This window comes from Colias croceus, chromosome 12 (genome assembly GCF_905220415.1).
Source record: "Colias croceus chromosome 12, ilColCroc2.1".
NCBI lineage: Eukaryota > Metazoa > Arthropoda > Insecta > Lepidoptera > Pieridae > Colias > Colias croceus.
In genome coordinates, this window is record NC_059548.1 from 4602298 (window position 1) to 4622263 (window position 19966).

Consider the following 19966-nt stretch of genomic DNA (forward strand, 5'->3'; position numbering starts at 1 on the left):
ACAATTTAAATAATTAAATAATATAATATTTATAATCAAGAGAATACATATAAACCGAAATCATTTAACTACCACTTTATCTTATGAATAAATAAATGAAAATACAGACAAGATTATGTACCTAGCACAAAGTTTTCAATACATTTCCTTTTCCTTTAGTTACTTCATACCTAACCTAAGCATTTTCCCGCGTAATGTCATTTTCCGTAAACTCACAAGACTGTTGTTCATGGTTCCCAGAAATGAACTTGCAAAACTAATCTAGGCTAGCTTCTTCTAAAATGGAGAAAAGCGCGTCAGAACCTCGAGTACTCCACCGCCTATCAGCGGCCGCGCTTAGAGGAGGTACTCTCATTGTTCCGGTCTATCAAACGAAGTATTCGGTGTACTTTCCACCTTTTTCAAGACTATTTTAAACGCGAATGTATGTTTTGGGGACACAGAAGCAGGACGGGGAATATCAGGAGATCGAGGCGGCGGATCGGGATGCATTTCTGAACGAGTGCGAGAACGTCGAGGGGGATTCATTAAGGGTGCAGTCATTGGCTCCTTAGGTTGTGGCGACAAACGGTTTGGAGACAGGCGACCGGGAGAAGGATCAGGCGTAGTAGGAGGAAGCGTTAACGGTGGAAGATTAGCACAAGGGGAACCGCGTGAACCACGACGCTCTTTTAATCCCATTGGAGGCGGTGATGGAGGCGGTTCATCTTCAGCTGCTGCCACAACAACAACTGGCTCGGCTCTAGCTAATGGTGCTCTTAATTCAGTGACTTCAGATGTAATAGATTTTCTAAAATAGTTCAAGCCATTTTCAATTTCTGCTAAAGCACGACGTACAAATGGAAAACTCTCTGATATTTCTGAAGTAGATTTACGCACTGGGAATTCAGTTTCACTATCTCGTTTCCTCGGCTTGCATCGTTCAAATGTAGGATCTCCGGATGCAGCCACTGTTTCTGAAACTTGTCTAGTGAGAGCTGCATGTTTGATTGAATCAGATTTTGATCTAGGTTCTCTTGTTTTCGGCGTCGGGGAACGTCGGTCGCCAAATTTCTTGCTGGCAGCACGTTTGATAGAGGAGAAAAGGCCCAGTTTCTCTGGCTTCTCTTGTTGGGTAGATGTGGAAGGTCCAGGGGTAGGATCGGGCGCGGGACGGGGGACGTTCCCCTCGCGTTAGTTGTGTCGCGAGTCTGACGACGGCACATCGCTCGAGCCGGTGGAGGAGAGGGTGGTGTTGGAGCCGTAGGGGTCAAGAGAAGACTGTACGGACATAGAGCGACCGGCACGGCGAACTCGCGCTGGAGAAAGTTTGCCAGGATCTACGCTGGCCGGGTCTGCCTGCAACATTAGTGTTTTCAACATGCGATATGTTTTCTACTATGAATGCTAAGAGACTTATAGTATTATTTTTTATAAAGCAAACTTGTTTGATATTATAACAAACCGATCAGTAAATAATTGCAGATACAATTTGCTCTACAAAATAAAATGAAATCAATATTCAAATAAAATAATTCAATTATAATAAAGATCAAAGAATAATACGCACCTGATAAGCCAACGCATTCATGATAATCGAGTACGGAACCAAGCCAAGTGGATGGACTTCTCGCATTAAAACGTTAGCAGGAATCTTATGGAATTGTATGTATTCAAGGAAATTTCCAATCACATCTTTTAGAACCATGTTAGGGTTCGTATCGAAATACTTCTTACTCCACATTAGAGCAGCCTGTAAAAATTAATAGACTGGTTAGAAACCCAAAGCATGGTAATTTAGTATGATTCACCCACCGCAATGATTGTTTATTATTAGTTGTTTATTTATTAATACGTGTATTTATTCTACTTTCAACAAAATTCGACATTCGACAATATTCAACAAAAATTACGACAATTTCTATACTTAATTTTTTTTCAGTAGGTACGGTTAAATGTAAAAATATATGTATACGTACCGTGCGAGGGAAAAAAATTATCACTGTGTAACATAGTAAAGTAGTATGTAATTTATCTGTTTTCTATTACTTTCATTGGTACTGTGCTTTAACAATTCGTTTTTTTTTGTGAACGAATATCTTCTTTAATATAAAGCGCTATTTATTGAACTAAATTAGAGGTACCTCAAAGGTAGAACTATCTATTTCTATATAGATAACAGGGATACTTACTTGAAATTTAGTAAATTCATCAGCTTTCAGTTCATCTCGCGCTAGGATCAATCTCACAACGTGTTGTGGCAAGAGAGTGAATGAACCCAAGTTGAGTACTTCATTCCCATGTTCATCAACAAACTCCAGAACCTGAAAATATAGGATAGTTCTTTAGTTTTAACTAAATACTCTTAAATATTCAACGAAATAAAATATTGTACAATTGGTGTGATTTTTTCATTTATTTATTTAATAAGAAAAATTATTATAAAATGAGTTAATTTCTGGGAGAGGAAAATAAATATGAAGTAAATATTGAAATTATTTAATTTTCAGCAGTTACAATGATAGATTAAGTATACGGCGAAGAACAGAACAATATTAATTTCAGCTTTTACTGATAATAGCTCTTTATGGTATAATAAGATAAATAAGTATAAACAATATTTGGAAAGTAAAACTGATAATTTAATAAAAGAAATTGCTGATCATGATATACACAGAAATAAATACTCAATATTCAAGGAAGCACAAGAAATAGAAAGGCAACTACACTTAATGCAGCAAAATACGTATACAGACAAACAAATTAAAGAATCGATATCAAAAAAACACAATGAGATTTGGCGTAGTAAACAATTACATGGACAGTTTCCAAAAAAAGTATTAGATCAGACTAATATAGATACAGAACTTTCATTTAAATGGATGAAAAAACAAAAAATATCACCTAGAATAGAAGCAGAAATATTTGCTATACAGGATCAAGCTGTTTTGACCCGACAACATAAACGCGATATATTGAAAGAACCGATAGACGGCAAGTGCCGCTTATGTGCCTGCAAAGATGAAACTGCACAGCATATCATATCAGGGTGTGAAAAGTTGGCAGGAACCTATTATGTGAAGCGACATAATAATCTCGTTCTATACGTCTATTGGTGCTTAGCTAAAAAACACAAACTGGCAGATTCAAACCTCTGGTGGAAAGAAACACTTGTACAACCACAAGTAAAAGAAAATGATACCGCTAAAATTCTTTGGGAAATGCCTGTTCAAACTGATGTCACAATCACACACAATAGACCAGACTTAATATATATAGATAAAATTAACAACAAAACATATTTGATAGATATAACAGTACCTATAGACTACAACATAGGACCGAAAGAGATAGAAAAGTTAAGTAAATATCAACTACTCAAGACTGAAGTAAGCCGTTTGTGGAAAACTCAAACAACGGTCATTCCGATTGTCATAGGAGCCACAGGGGTAGTAGCTAAAAACATTATAAAATATATAGATAAATTAGATACGTTTATTGACATCAGCATTCTTCAAAAACAAGCAGCCATACATTCATCAATCATATTAAGTAAAGTACTTGGCAGCAGTAAATCATAACACACAAAGTATAGGACTATCAACACATACATCTCAACCAATGAACATACAAAACACATCACAAACAGACGAACCAGACAATCGATTAGAACCACATCAAATATCTACAGACGAACAAACAATAAATATAGCACCAGATTCAATTTCAACAGTTCATGCACCAAGGAATCAAGAACAGAACAAAAGGCGAAGAAGAAGGTTGAACGAATAGTACTACTTATATACCTTTCTTACACTTTATGACACAACTACCTTTACAATAACATATATAAAGATAATAACGATTTAATTAAGGGGATTCTAAATACTTTTATTCTCGTGGGATACGAGACGGAGTATTTAATGTACCGACAACATATTGTCGTGAAAGTGGGCATCCACAAACTTAGGTAAGTACTTACTCCAATTTTTCAATACAATCCAAATTTAAAACTTAACCGTGTCAAATTATCTTACTAGAGTCGAGTATCATCAAAATAAATATGGCATACACAAATAGATCTCCATAGACATATGACAATATTATATTTCTCTTACCTTTTGCACCAATGATTTAGTGCACTTATACTGTATGTATCTCTCAGCAGAAGCAAGTAGTGCGCAAACCGTATCAACCGTGATACAGCACTGCACGAAGCCTGCGCACGCGCGCCGCAATTCGTCCAAACCGTAGTAGTCAGCTGCGTTCATCACACCTGAAACAGATTAATAAAAATGTTATTAATGTTTTCTTGGAAATAAATAAAAGTGTTATTAGTATTCTTCCTTGTTTGATTTAACGCGAATCAAGTAATATTTATATTGATAGTGTCAATTACAATTCAACGACTATAAGACTACGTTATAATATGTGAAATAAAATATTAACGGATCTTAAACGCAATTAATACCTAACTAAAGCGCGTCACACACGGTGAAGATACTATAATATTTTATGTTAAGATACTCTAATATAAAACGTTATAGTATCTTAAGGTATCCGGTATCAGCGTTCTGACCATCATTTTTCTTTTTGTCATTGCGTACTAAGACCCCTGTAGAACCGCCATCCTGTTACAAATGACTCGAAATTTTGTGGGTCATTTGTAACAGGATTATGGTCAGAACGCTGATACCGGATAACTTAAGATACTATAACGTTTTATATTAGAGAATCTCAACATAAAAATATACTATAGTGTATTCATCGTGTGTGACGCGCTTTAGACAATATCAAGTGTGTAAATATTTAGAATAACGCCAACGCCCAACACCTACATAAGGTTCTAAAACAATTTAGCAAACTTATTTATTACTAATTTTTTTCTATTCTTTATAAATTTATATTTATAAAGCATTTGAATGCCATAAAACCAAAAAATATAAATTCAATTTAGTAAACATTAAAAATATCCAATAGTTAAACAGCCCAGACGAAAACGCTTCTACATAAAAGTGTAGAGAAATTCATAAGAAGTTCTACCTTGACACATTTTAAACAAGCTTGAAATGGAGTGATTACAAAGTCTTCACTTAAGGTACTATATAAGTAGATACGTAGTAAACTAAAGCCCTAATATAATTAAATAATCGTTACGAATAGGTACTAAATTTATAATGAAAATAATCACTGCTACTAATATAAAAGCAATACCTACAGAATTTATTAAAGCTAAGCATAATATAAAAATACTGAAATTTTTATATTATGCTTAGCTTTAATAAAATAAAAGGTCCAAGAAAGATGAAAGAAACGCAATAAAGGTCTACGCTTTGAAGCACGTAATACTGTTAGTGCAATTTAAAGCGCATTCTTGTAAAAAATACCTTTTGTAATGCCTTAGTAGTAATAAAATTGTAAATTAGTTTTGTTGTAGCTAGTATTATAATAAAAATAAATCGTCAAATGTATTGCTAAGCGTTAAACTCGAGAAGGGCTCGACCAATTCGGCTAATGTTTTAAACGTTTTTTGTTCAGGCACAAGGAATGTTCTAATGGATATATAAACTCGAAAAAAAGGCAATAGAGCAACGTGGCAACGTCTGTCAGGGCAACTAGTAGATATAAAATAAATATGATTTTTGTATACAGTTACAGAAAACTAATAATAGAAAAAAACTTAAACAAAAATATATATACGCGACCTTTGGCCTTTACCAATTTTTTTACACACGATTTCACAATGGACTTTTCGCACGACCGAATACTAAAATAAAGCTTATGCCGGTAAGAAACCTTCACTTTTATTTCGGTTCCCTTTTATACCTTTACACTTTCAGTGATCGCAAATCCAAGAAATAACCTTAAGTATAACTCAGAAAATAGTATTGGATTTCTATCGAAAATTATGATTTTGGCTTTGAAGAATCACGATAAATGTAACATACTAAGATGATTGATAAGAAACGATTACATTTATCTAAAACGTTAGATACTTAGGTTTGAAACAATTGCATAAAGAATCAAATAATAAAACATTTTCATAGTCTTTTTAATGGGTTATATACTTTATAACGGGTTTGTATCCGATATTATACAATATTACTAATACGATAAAAGCGACGCTCTCTTTAAAGCTTACATGAACACAATAAACAATTTCTTACAACCTAGCAGCAAATTATCTATTAGATACCTTGGGCCTTAGCCAAACGGCAAAACGCCAAGGAATAGAATACGCTATCGATAGAAATTGACATAAGCGTATGATGTTTTGCATAAGGATTCGGTCACCCTACCAACGACAACGACGACCACGAACAAAATTTTCATCCAGTCGCAATTAAATAAAATTGTGCAAAACACAATTAAAAATGAAATTTAAGAAATTCCTGTCGTATTGGTGTTTGGAAAAAAAAATTTTGAGATCAATGGATAAACAAACAGGTTTTTCATAGAAACGGTGGCTCCTAGAAAAAAAATTTATTTAACCTTTTTTATAGATAATTAGATTATATACAATTTTGGTTCAGGTGATTGTATGATAAACTTACCGTCTCGGCGAAAATCGCAAAAAACCCTATTTCTTTTTATTAATTGACCTCGAATTTTTTTTATTCCTGAGTACCAGAATGACGGGAGATTTTAATATTGATTTTGAACAAATTTCGGCAAGATTGGAACTTTGGTCGTGGTCGTCTGAGTCGTTGGTAGTGTGATCGAACCATTACCAAAATGTCATGAGCTTATGTCAATAATTAGCGTTAGCAGTTTCTATTCCATGGCGTTACGTACGTTTCTCTAAAGGCCCTTATTAAATTTGTTATCCATATATACCTTATCGTTTAATATTCGTATAATCTGAGCCCTTGCTCATAAATTATAGTCAAGATGACAGGAGATCACCATTAATATTATATCTTTCATATCATCATATTTTACCGAACATTATCCTTTTATTTTTTTCAACATGTACTCATGTTTTTTTAAGCTGGTTGCAGAGCTTGACCGACCATCAGTGCGTACGTCAGTCGCGCTTGTCATATGTGTGGAAATTCATAAAACCGTTCATAGCTAGTCCGACCATACGCACGCGTATTGTTATGCGCATTAGTGTCATAATATAGTCATACAATTATTGTTGATGCGTATCGTCAAGACCCACGGTACGCACTAACAGTCGGTCAAGCTCTGCAACCAGCCTTATAAAGGTATTTTCTCGAATTAGTTAAAAAATTAATATATAAGTCGAGCGCCTAAAATAATTTCAGCAAAAGATATTCCTTCATTCTTTGGGAACAGAGTATTATAACCACCAGACGCCTAAAGTAGGTATTCTTAAAAAAATCGTCGAAATCAATTTGATTTAGAGCTTGTATAAAATAATATTATTGTATGATAATAATATTATTGTATTTGCCGAAAGAGATATAATAGCTTCTGTCTTTATTGAAGTGATACCAATTTTAATATATAAAAACACAGCCGAGGTTAAACAAATACGTTTAACCTATAAAATAGCGAAATAGAAGTATCATAAGTTACTTTTAATGATTGGACTTTTTTAACGCTACACTAATTACATTAATTTTTCATAGTCAAGATAAAACGAAAGAAACATTTTTTACACAATGCTCTCTGAGCAAAAACCCAACAAAGCAAAATTAATAATAAACAAAGTGATTCAGTAATAGATATTAAATATTAAAAGGTTATTAATTCATCTTTCTTGTTCATTGTCAATACACGAGTACCCTTAATATAGCTTGACTGTATTATCTTGATACGAGAAAGTTAATTAAAATTCTCTAACGTTATAATGAATTTGCAGGAGAAAAGTTTGCCGAGTGTTCCAACATCACATACACGAGATATTTGTGTTTGACTATTAATTAGTTAGTAAATCCAGACTATTTGTGTTCGACATATTTTCTGATAAAGCTTATTATTTAGCTTATTATCTGGATTCATAAGTCATTTTCATTATAAGATAAGCTTACTCCATTAAATATATCAAATTAAATATCGTCTCATCTTTAAAAGTTTTATATCAAACAAGCAATCAGATAACACAAAATTGTGATAAATTGACCTGATTCTGAAAATTTAGTCTAAATCTTGTCAACTATATCAAAGAAAGGGGTCCACTTGAAAAGTGCAATTATTAGATATATTTCCATCAATAAAAATCTATAGGGGGATGAGTATTCTAGATTGATTCCGAATTTGATTAAAAAAATAACGAACGGAGTTTAATGAAAACTCAGAAAGTGCCACTTTTCTTATAAATTGTCCAGTGAAAGTATAGCCAAGAGAGAGAAGGACCTACGACGGAATTGAAAAACTTTCACGTCGTAAAGTTTGAAAGATCTTTAGTCTTTTGATTTGCTGATTGGTTCGTTTTCTTGGTGTAAATTTCTGTAATAAAAAGACCGGTTTTATATGTATTTATGTTGTGATGTTTCACTAATGGAACATTTCTTCGTATATCGTTATTAGACAAAGGCAACAGACTTACTAATAAGCATACCATTAAATAATAATATTATAGAAGCTTTTAAGCGTCTGGAAGCAATAATTAATGCTAAAATGTCTGGAAACATAATACCTATGTATAACGAAATCTATAAACATAAAAACGTAGACATCATACTACTAAGATTGAAATTATGGAAAGCGGAAAGCTATTAAAACATTTGGTCCTTACTTAGTTAAAAAACCATCGACTGGTGGCCTTAATTACAAGGTATACGATCCGATATAATCCTATCCAGTTATTACTAATAATATAAATACTAAATTGCGTTTGTTTATTTATTTATCTTTCTTTCACGTCGCAAGTTGCTAGTATTTTCTACTCAAATCTTCCGTCAGAAAATCTAAACTGTTTCAAGCTAATAATGATTAACCCAAATTTCTTAACTTAACAATATTTAAAAATATGTTATATAAATTAATAAATAAAATATAACTTTGTATATATAAAATCCCGTCTGTACAGTTACTTTTGTAAAATAAATAATAACGTTCTTGATACATGTTTTGTAAACACGAACCGCAACGTCAATTAAAACATGCATAATGTAATTGAATTTGCCGCGAAAGCGACTGAAGTAAATACATTAACTGTAATCTATTTAGTGCACAAGATATTCAATTATGAGTACCTCAGTCGATATTAAAATAGATTAGTGGGCAGATTGGATCGATGGCCCTCAAGATTGAATTCTTTTACCCTTGATGGAATCTGGAATTTTTTGATTAAGATTTTTCAAGATTCGAGACACGATTTCGTAAACGCTTTTAGCTGGAGGATTACGTTTTATATTCGCAATTATGGGTTTCATGACACGATTAACTTTGGACAAAATTAAACGACTCGTTTTTATTACTTCGATTTCATGAACGTAATTTAATCTAAAGTATATTGTGGTTGTTAGACTTGTATATAAAGATTAATTTTCTAATTATACCGAATAAATAAATATACCGAATAAATATACCGATAAATAATACCGAATTTAGATTCATTCCAAGGAGGCGTAGGTGGAATCGTATATCAAGGTTGTAGAATATTTACCAGCCTTAAAAAATGGCTAGTCTATAAATTATATAATTAATATTTACGACTCTAGATATTAAATAATGATTTTTGTATTTAATATCTAGACACTAAGAAATAGTAAAGTAGCGCAATCAAACATTTATATCTACCTAATATCAAACCATAGTATAACTTTATAGGCTTGATATAACCTATGAAAGGTCATAAATATTTCGGCGGATCTAAGCCTCTTAATGTTGTAATAATATTTTATTACATAAGATCGTGATTGGATTTCTTATCCGAAGGTATAAAAGCATTTTTATTATTCCGATATTCCATACATTTCTATAGAATACTAGCGGTCCGCCCCGGCTTCGCCCGTGGTACATATTCACGTTTTCTCTACATAAGAACCATCCTCGAACTTCAAGGAATATTATAAAAAAATAATTAACGTAATCGGTTAAGCCGTTCTCAAGTTATGCGCTTCCTAACACATTTTGGGATTCATTTTTATATATAAGAAGATTATTGCAATTATTTACTTAGTGAGTGCATTGTTTTTCAATATAAAAATGAACTAGTTAAACTATTTGAGCATTAAATATTTATTACTACTATTTATCAATTTTTAATCCAGCGTATAGCATCTACCAAACCACATTTTGACAGTACTACGTATATATACACGAATTTTATAATAGATAAGCTTTTATGGCTGTGAATCTATACTAATATTATAAAACTGACGAGTTTGTTTGTTTGTTTGTTTGAACGCGCAAATCTCGGGAACTACTGGTCCGATTTGAAAAATTCTTTTTCTTTAGGCTATATATAATCACGCTACGACCAACAGGAGTGGAGCCACGGGGGTGAAACCGCGCGGAGCAGCTAGTAATTAATAAAAGTTCGATTAAATATGATCAAAAGATGGTATTGATGTCATTAAAACTGAAATACCTCATTAAAATAGTAGACGATATTTCAATATGGTATGGTGTGTATACTAACACTTTGTAATGATTTCGTTATTAACACAAATATAGAGCTATATTAATCTTCGATATAACTTCGAGGCAGACGACAATAAAATCCGGACCATTAGTTATTATAGTTATTCATGGATATTATCCACTTTACATAACTTTATGAGTGCGAAGTTATAATATGATCATTAATTTACACTTGTAAATGTGCTTTATAATTTAGTATGAACTTAAAGATAATTATTAAAGCGTGACACATTTTAACACTAGCTGCGCTTCGCGGTTTCTCCCGCGTGGCTCTGCTCCTGCAGTTGGTCTTATGTGGTCTTAGCGTAATGATATTATAGCCTTTCTTGATAAATGGGCTATCTAACACCGAAAGAACACAAATCGGATCAGTAGTTTCTGATATTAGCGCGTTAAAACAAACAAACTATTCAGCTTTATAATATTAATTATTATAGTTATTATAGTATACACTATATTATTATATAATAAAGAGTAGATAATAAAACTTATTATTGATAATCTCTTTCTAAACTCTAATTTATTTATTTATTTTTGTACAGGTACCTTACAGCTAATCTTACACTAGATATAACATTAACATTTCAATACGCCAATTAAAAGGTACACCACTAACAATCATAATACTGTGAGTGAGCAAAGTAAAGATAAGATATATTAACGATTACAAACCCTATATTATATCTATAATTATAGCTAAATAAAAAGGTAACAATATATGAGTACAAGTGTGAGTGAAAGTGTGTGTGTGTGAGTGTGTGCGTGTTGTTTGTGATTTTCTTTACAATTTTTGGTCAATAAGCTGCAGTATTACTTTTTTAAACTTAGAGCGAGATAATTGAAAGGGATCTGCCAAGGAGAATTTATTATTATAATTATTCGGATGTTTGTATTAAAATGTATTCTTTTAGGATGAAATTTACACAATAGAAGCTTTAAGTACATAACCTATATTGATATTTCTATCCCTATTATGTTCGGTTCTATAATATAGCTATTTTTAATAAAACGAAACATATTTTAAATCAAGTCACATATGAATTTACATAAACCAACATCACCGAACTGTTTCCGGTCAATAGGCATTTACAAGCAATTTTGAATTTCAATTTAACGCACTGTTTATTTTGATAGAACCGCTGAACATGTGTGAATGAACACAAACCAATAAAGGGAATTGTTTGCATATTCAAGCAGAATACAACATAATGTTTATCCTGAATATTGGAGTGATAAACAGTTCGTAATTAAGCGACTTAGACGCGATAGGGTTTCTAATTAGTAATTATAGAAGTAAAATAATGTTTAGTATTATATTTGTAAGATATTAGTGTATTTTCACTCATCTGGTGCTTCATTAACGTGATGTAGGAATACACTCGAGACTTAGAGACCCGCATAAAAACTTTTGATGCGTGCGGTTCACGCAAACCCACTTTTTTGTTTTGCTTTAAATACTTATACGAATAATTATTATTATATAATTATAAAAACATATCGTAATGAAATCTTCTATTTCACAAATAGGTACACATAAAATTTTCATTAAAAGTTTTCCAGACAGATTAACTTCAGTGAATTATATTAATAAATATTATTTACTTATATTATAACTAACTAGCTTTCCACCCGCGGCATCGCCCGCGCAGTCAAAGAAAAACTTGCATAGTTCCCGTTCCCGAGGGATTTCCGGGATAAAACCTATCCTATGTCCCGGGGTAAAAAGTAGCCTATAATCCTTTCTCGGGTATCAAAATATCTCTATGGCAAATTTCATGCAAATTGATTCAGTAGTTTAGGCGTGACAGACAGACAGAGTTATTAGTATGGATGAAGCCCCAAATATTAATATTAGAGCCGTAGTATATTATTATTAGTCTGTGTTAGAGCTTTGTTATTTTTATCGAAACAAAATCCCAACAGAACAATCAACATAAAAATCTTTTTTTCTATTACTTGCATTTAGTTTCCATCAAATTGGTTTCATAACCAAAATATTTTTCACCCTCTTAAAGCTTTTAAAACGGAAATTGAGTTTTGCTTCTTGGAATGTCCGAATCAATTCTATTTTCTTAACGCTTTCTGTTGGAACCATCAAAAACAAGGATTGGAAATTAATATAGATGTTTAACGTAGCGTTAAAGGGATTTTAGGAAAGAAGAAACTGATAAGTATATTTTATAAAAAGGCTTTACATTCAGTCGTCTTTTACTACGTGATGTAGTTTTTGAATTTATTTACAGTCTTTTAACAAAACATGGACTAACTAAAAAACCGGGTCTAAAACATATTAAAAACATGGTCCAAATAAAAATCTTAATCAAAGCATTATTTAGCAAGAGAAATAAAGTTTTCTTAACATTCATCTAACTACCTATTAAATTTAAATAAAACACAGCCAAGCCACTTAACTACCAAACGTAACCATAGGGAAAAAGTCTCCTCTTTTTAATAATTAGTGTACTTATTTACGTTAAAAATAGAGCTAAATTATTTAGAGAAAATAGTTGACGCAGAGAGTAAAGAAACAAGATATAAACGTCGTCAGTACATAATATAACTATACCCTTACATTACATTTGTTTGTTCAAGTAAATTGACAAAAGCCGTGCGCCGGCAAACTTGATTTCTGATTGCAAATACAACTGCTTCATAACTTGTAATTGAATGTTTGCGCGTTATTGTTTCAATAATAATATTGGAATAACGAGATCGATCTGACACAATTTAATAATTGTATTTCGAGCACCGTCCACGAGATAAGGAGTAATCAATTTCGAAGTCTTATTCAAACAAATACGGTATTGGTTTCTCGATAGAGAATTCTTGGTATTATTAGAACTAGACTAGTCCAACTCGGTATATCTTGGAAATAGATATTTTAAATGTCAAACATAAGTCTATGTGCTATGTAGCTACATAGATACTGTGCAGAATAATTAAAATGAAGGTAGTTTAAACTTTAAAGTAACGATCTTTATGCAACCGACAAGACATGTAACATCGCAAAGCCGCTCTTTGAAGTGTTCGAACGTCAGGATAAAGAACATGATGAATAAATCGTATCCACTCGTGAAAAAGGTTACATCAGAAAGCACTAGATACGAGATGGTTTTATTCAATCAATATGCGGTTTGAAGTCGAACCTTAACATTTTTAGGTAAAGTACAACCATACTTCCCATTTCAAGATACAGCTAATTATGTTCATGATAAAATATAATATAAAAATAATATTGATTGAACAACTCCAAAACAGGAGGAGGTACTACATATATATTTAAATATCTTATTAGATAGCTTTATTAAAAAAGCTTATTGGCCTATAAGACATAAGTTACGATTTATCACAACAGTCATATGGAACCAGCTTCCTAGTACGATATTCCCGAATGGTTACAATCTGGGGACCTTTAAGAAGAGAGCAAAGTCGATCGAATCGAAATTTCAAATCGAATTTCGAAATCGAAGATTCGAAAGTGCTACTAAATAGTAGTCTAATTGAATAAATGAATGTTTGAGTTTGAGTTTGAGTTTGAGCGTATTCTTTCCTAAAATGTCGGCAACACACTCCCAATGTCCCTGGCGTTGTGGGTGCTTATGGGCGACGCTGAATGCTTACCATCAGGCGTCGCGTCTGCTCTGTTGCCTCCTCTCTCATAAAAAAAAGAAACACCTACTCCGTTCTATCAGTAGATATAAATCAGAATATAATCATCAAATAATATTATAGTTAGACTTACCAAGCAATGTTCTTGGCTGCAAAGTAACGCAGCCTGTATGGATGTACTCGATCAGCTGACGGAAGACGTCTGGCTCAAACTCTTCGATGATCAACGTTTGATGTTGTTGAGACGATGGCTGTTATAATGAAACGAAACTTTTTCAATCAGGGATATCTGTATAATTTTACGAATTGATAGTTAAGGGAAAAAAAGCTTTTTCCAAATAATATTCCCTTTAGTTCTCTTATGATTCTAACTTTAAGTATCTAATTCTATAATTGATGCATTTTAAAATAGATCAAGATTCTTTTACAAAATAAATGGTTGTTGTTATATGTGGAATATTATACTGTAATAAGATATAAACATTCTACTACAAAATACGATACAGTATTATGTTTTTTGACACAAAAAAATTAGTAATTAACAAGTATTGTGCAAAACATTTGTGAAAGCTTAACCAAAATAGTTATTATTAAATTAAGGTATAATTAGTAAAAAGTAATCAGTCCAAACGCGCAAATTACTAAAGCATGAGAGCATTCAATTAGTGCCGACTGAAAATTAATACAAATTTTATTAGTAAAATATAAACCGAAGCAGCTGTGACAAAATCGTAAATAGCTTAATACCAATAGCAAATTTGCAAATCGAAAGACTTGAACAAAACAAAAAAACATGCAAAAGTGTAATAAAAACGTCATCATTATAAACAAATTGATATTGTCAATATAAAAGAACTACGATGTGTTGAAATCGAAAAACTGTACAGAATAAACACCGAAAAAATCATCGATCCAAAAATCACCTACGACATCGTCAATTTTGATTTTACCTCTTGTATTGGAGCCAATTGTTGCGCGAAAGTTGATCTCTGCAGTGAACATATTAATGTGTTAAATACGCCTATAATAAGTATTATCAACCACTATATTTCTAAAAGACCTTTATACCGAATTATACTTATCTTAGAGCTGTAGAAAATACACAAAGCCCGACCAAATTGAAGATGAATTCAACAGATCAGATAATCTTGTTAAAGATAATGATATACTGTATAACATACTTATAGAAATTCTTTTGATGGAAGTTGGAACGAATGAAGGATATTTTAAGTATTGATTATGTCTATGGGTTATGAAGGGTTGTATGCTAATGTTATTAATGCTATTGGCAAGTTTGAAGTTAGCTCACTATACGACAAGCTCGCACGAAGCAGAGGTTGAAAATTGAATTACTGGGAGGTACCTACAAATCAATTACACGGTTCAATCATTTTCTCAATAATTCAGGTAGGTACGATCTACTAGTTCTAATGGAATGTTGAAGCTTTGATGGTATGAATTACCTGTTGAGCGGCGTTTTGAAGGTTGAGAAGTGGTTCTGAAGATCGCTTCAAAAAAAGTCGTAGCTTGTTTTCACGCGGCGCTGACTCTTTCTTCCTCTGCGGGCTTGGTGCTTGGTACAACATTTTTTGGAATACCCTGTTAGAATTTAATAACGTCACAGGCATATTTAAATTTGCACATAATTTTCGAATTGATGCATTTCACTACTTACAAGCAATTATTTTCAATAATGTTAAACCAAAATTATAATACAACTTGAATTACATCTATACTAGAATATTCTTCTGTAAATAGACACAGTAATCTGAAAAAATATATTATCATTCCAGTAATGCGATCGAAACCCTATTTTAACTTTTTATCAACTAAGTCGTTCTAGTTTTTGAAGTAAATCGATATATTGTGTAATATAGGTATTATACTTATAAGTATGGTAAATCATTATAAGCTCCAGCATGTTAATTAAAACATTGTTATTCCAAACTTTGTATAAGATTTGCTTTATTTAAACTTTGTTAATTTCGTGGCTTGGAACGTAAATATTTAAAATTTTTAGGACTGAAATATTTACAAAGGCATTCTTGCGAAGTCAGTGAATCTCTTTAAACTCTTTTTACGTTATAATTCGTCTGCATCTCTGTTTTATTATCTCAAGCTTACAAAAAACATAAAAAACTTAAAATGCTCTGAAACCGTATTTTATAATATTCACAATAAGTAAAAGCAGAATTTGTTTTTTTATTAATATAAAAGGCGATACTTGGAAATTTCTCTTTAATCATATTTATTCATGCTTTTATAATAATGCGTCGTACATCATTATGTCTATTAAGTCTGCATTATTGAAGACTCTGTTCATATTTTTCTTGCCTTTGAGAGACTGGAACGAATACTTTCTAAGAAAATGCGTTCGTGAAAGCTTTCAAGAGTCTGTAAAGTATAAAAGTTTTCTCTATGTGCATAGCATAAAGTGTATCTGTACATATTTTCTATGGACCTTTAGCTAACCTAGTTCTTATTGATAAATTAGGTATCTTTAATTAAATGTTTGCGATTTCATAGTATTAAACGGTATTTAGAAAACAATTTAAATATTAAACATTCTGATGACCACTGGTTAAATTTGTTAATAAACGTGAAAATAAATTTTAAGAAAGTTTTTAAGTAAATTGTACTACAAAATATAGACACTGGTCCTTATATTTCAAAGAGGAATTGTTTACTATTTTCAAACAATTTTTGAACAACACATTACGCTCGGTTGTACATAATCAAACAGTCCTTTCATTTACATGTTCATTCAAGCGTGTATCTAAGAAACACCTAATCTTATACGTGGCGGAAAACACATATTAATATATATATAAGATTATATCTGGCGCATCAGTGTACGGTATTACGCTCACAGTACCGTGAATTGATGGTATTATTGAGATCTTACCGGCTTCTCACTGCTAATACCGCTTTTACAGCATACACTGGCTCTCTGGTATAACTGACTAAGAACGTAACGTTACAGAACTCCGTCATTGAGGCGAGAATCGTATAATTTTCTGCTACGGACTGGATCTCAAACGCGCTTAGTTTGGAATCTGCCCCTGTTACTGTGTATTAGTGATAGTATTGAGATCTTACCGGCTCCTAGCTGCTAATACCGCCTTAACAGCACACACGGGCTCTCTGGTGTCACCAACTAAGAACGTGACGTCACACAGCTCCGGCATTGACGCGAGGAATTTCATGTCTTCGGCTAATCCGGACTTGTTCTCGAACGTGCTGAGGTCGGGCTCTGCCTCCATTGCTGCTAGCGCTCCACTTCGCATTGACGCCTAGCGTGAATTCAATTTTAGTAAAGCCATTTCTAAAGAAAGTATGTAAGGTTTATATTACCATGTACACTGTACAGTTAATAAGGAACTGGGCTGGCCATGTTTGCCGAATGTCGGAGGAGTTGTGGGCAAAAATTACCACTTTGTGGATCCCCAACAAGGACAAAAGGCTGCGCGGCAGGCCCAGGACAAGATGGCGGGACGAGCTTGATTCCCATTTAGCAGATTGGAGCAAAATTGCTCAAAATAGGGAGAAATGGATTGAGGGAAGAGAGGCCTTTGCTCAGCAGTGGGACAGCCATGGCTCATAATAATAATAACATAGGTATAACATTCTTGTGTCACAGTGTTAGATACTATTTTCTTGGGAAACGACTTGACCCATATTTAAGAAACTTTATAATTATATTGGACGGGTTTGAAAATGTATCGTGATATATTTTTTATACCACTAAGTCATAAGGATGTACTTGCAGAGCAAAGTTTGCTGGGTCAGCTAGTATTCCAAGAAAATTTTAATAACTTTTTAATTAAAATTTTAAATGGTTAACAACACTTTTAGATAAAATATTTTATGTTGAAATTGTACGGTTTTTTTTTACATTATTTACTTGCTTATAGATTATGTTGAATTGCATGCAACAAACTTGTATTTTGTCAAAATGTAAAATTATCCAATACCTAATTCGGAAAGTACCTAACAAACATTCACCAGTTTAAATAAATTTATAATTGTCCAAACAAATTGCATTTTATTTTTTCAATTTGACACACGACGGAGAAATAAAACTCAATTCTACTTTTCCATTAGTGCACTACAGCTGTTTTTAAATATTAGACCTTTAATCTCAACGATATTTTATTTTCTTGTTACAAACGAAACAATTGTTCACATAATATTACCTACCTATAAGTTATAACACCGGAAAGCGGAAATATACGAGGAAATAACTAAAAGGCGATGGAGTAATAACGCTTTAAGAAAGTATTATAAAATGTTTTAATGGAACTTCAGCAAATCTAAAAGGCTTTTAACGTTTTTAAGTTGAAATATTTAATTTCTTTCTTTCTTGAAATAGGTCAGGTAGAAGATTATTGTGTCGCAATCGTTACTGGAGCTTTATGGAGATCAGACTAAAATTTAATTGTAATTTTTTTTGGCGTAATATTCTATATTCAAATTCTTTTTAACAATTTGAATGACATTTAACGATTGAAAGAAAAGAGAAGAATAATTTCAAAAAAAAAATTAAAGTTTGCCAAAAAATTCTTGCAATGCCTTTTTTTTTGTCAATGCACTGAAAACAGGGCAAAATATTTTTCAAATTCAAATTATAAAACAATCAAAACGTAACTTACTTCATCCAGACTGAAATGTCTAATTTTTGTTAAATCCATTTTTATCACTGATTGAATTATTTTATTAACATAAAACACGACCGCCTCAGGCGAGCCCTCAACAGCGACTGGCAGAATTCAGAAATGGGAACTCTAGACTACGTGAAATGGAAATGCGCTGGTCTAAGTAAAATTATAATCAGTCATGTCTTGGTTAATAATCGTGTACTATATTTTTACGGAGGAAAATATGTTACTGTTTTTCTGTAGAGATAATTCTTTATTTTTCTGACAGTCTTATCCCGTAGCATTTAGAATAAGTTTTCATAAAATGCACCTACGATTTTTTTCATAAAGCTTCCATCAAGCATCCGTATTGATATCTTATTTAACCTGGCGTTACGCTTTAGTTTGTAAATAATATCTTTGTTAATGACTTCTTGCATTATTCTACAATACCTAAGTTAATTTAAATTTATTAACTTCTCTAAATCGTCGTTTTATATATGCAAATTATTTATGCGGTTAACCAATAAAATCGGTAAATACATCTAAATCATCGATGTTTGAATGTGCAAAAGGTAGAGATAATTTAGCAATTTCCACTTTAATAATACCCCTTTTATATTCATTTTATATTCATACAATAAGCATGAGAATAATAATATTAAAATATTATTTTATCAGAAATTTTTAAGAAAGTCAAATCTTATGAATTGGACTACACACCAAGAAACAGTTTCGCTTGTAGTAAAGACATCTTCTTTTATCTTACTTTATAATAAGAGAAGTTTCGAGAAATTTGTTATTTACTTTGTTAGTAGGTATCTACTAATTTAACTTAACTTATAATATGAATTAATTAAAACATTATTACGTTTTCAAATTTGTTACATGTTACGATGTAAGAGTTATTGGTATTGAACAAATCAATACTAATTTTGTTAAGGCAAAACTATAAATAATGTATTTTAGTGTCAGTTTTATCCTAAGGTTTTATCTTTCATTTATATTTTCCCTGAAGACCTATTTGGCATATCTCATTAACATATAATATTTTCATACGAAATATGTCGAAGTCGAACAATAATTTTACTATGAATAGAGTCAGACGTCTCTCCTACCTCGTTATCTACACAATATATTTCCAATATACCTAGAAACCTAGATATCAATCTTTTGTTAAG

The 19966-nt window shown here is 32.0% G+C and overlaps 1 protein-coding gene across 1 annotated transcript; it reads right to left on the reverse strand.

Annotated features, from left to right (window-relative positions):
* Nucleotides 1–1171: 1171 nt before the first annotated feature.
* LOC123696166 (serine-enriched protein) lies at nucleotides 1172–18894 on the reverse strand. Its single transcript, XM_045642222.1, has 8 exons — nucleotides 18801–18894; nucleotides 17248–17441; nucleotides 15612–15747; nucleotides 14282–14399; nucleotides 4098–4255; nucleotides 2172–2303; nucleotides 1550–1732; nucleotides 1172–1338 (listed from the first exon to the last, which is right to left on the reverse strand). The coding sequence occupies exons 1-8, from the start codon at nucleotides 18837–18839 to the stop codon at nucleotides 1174–1176; spliced, it is 1125 nt and encodes a 374-aa protein (XP_045498178.1). The 5' UTR covers nucleotides 18840–18894; the 3' UTR covers nucleotides 1172–1173.
* Nucleotides 18895–19966: the final 1072 nt, after the last annotated feature.

Bases quoted from the DNA above. Each gene is read 5' to 3' on its own strand.
- LOC123696166 (XM_045642222.1), bottom strand. From the start codon at position 18,839: ATGGATTTAACAAAAATTAGACATTTCAGTCTGGATGAA. The intron at 15,748-17,247 runs GTAAGATCTCAA...AAATTCTAACAG, and splicing joins GTATTAGCAGCTAGGAGCCG to GGTATTCCAAAAAATGTTGT. The intron at 14,400-15,611 runs GTAATTCATACC...TCATTATAACAG, and splicing joins TTCAAAACGCCGCTCAACAG to CCATCGTCTCAACAACATCA.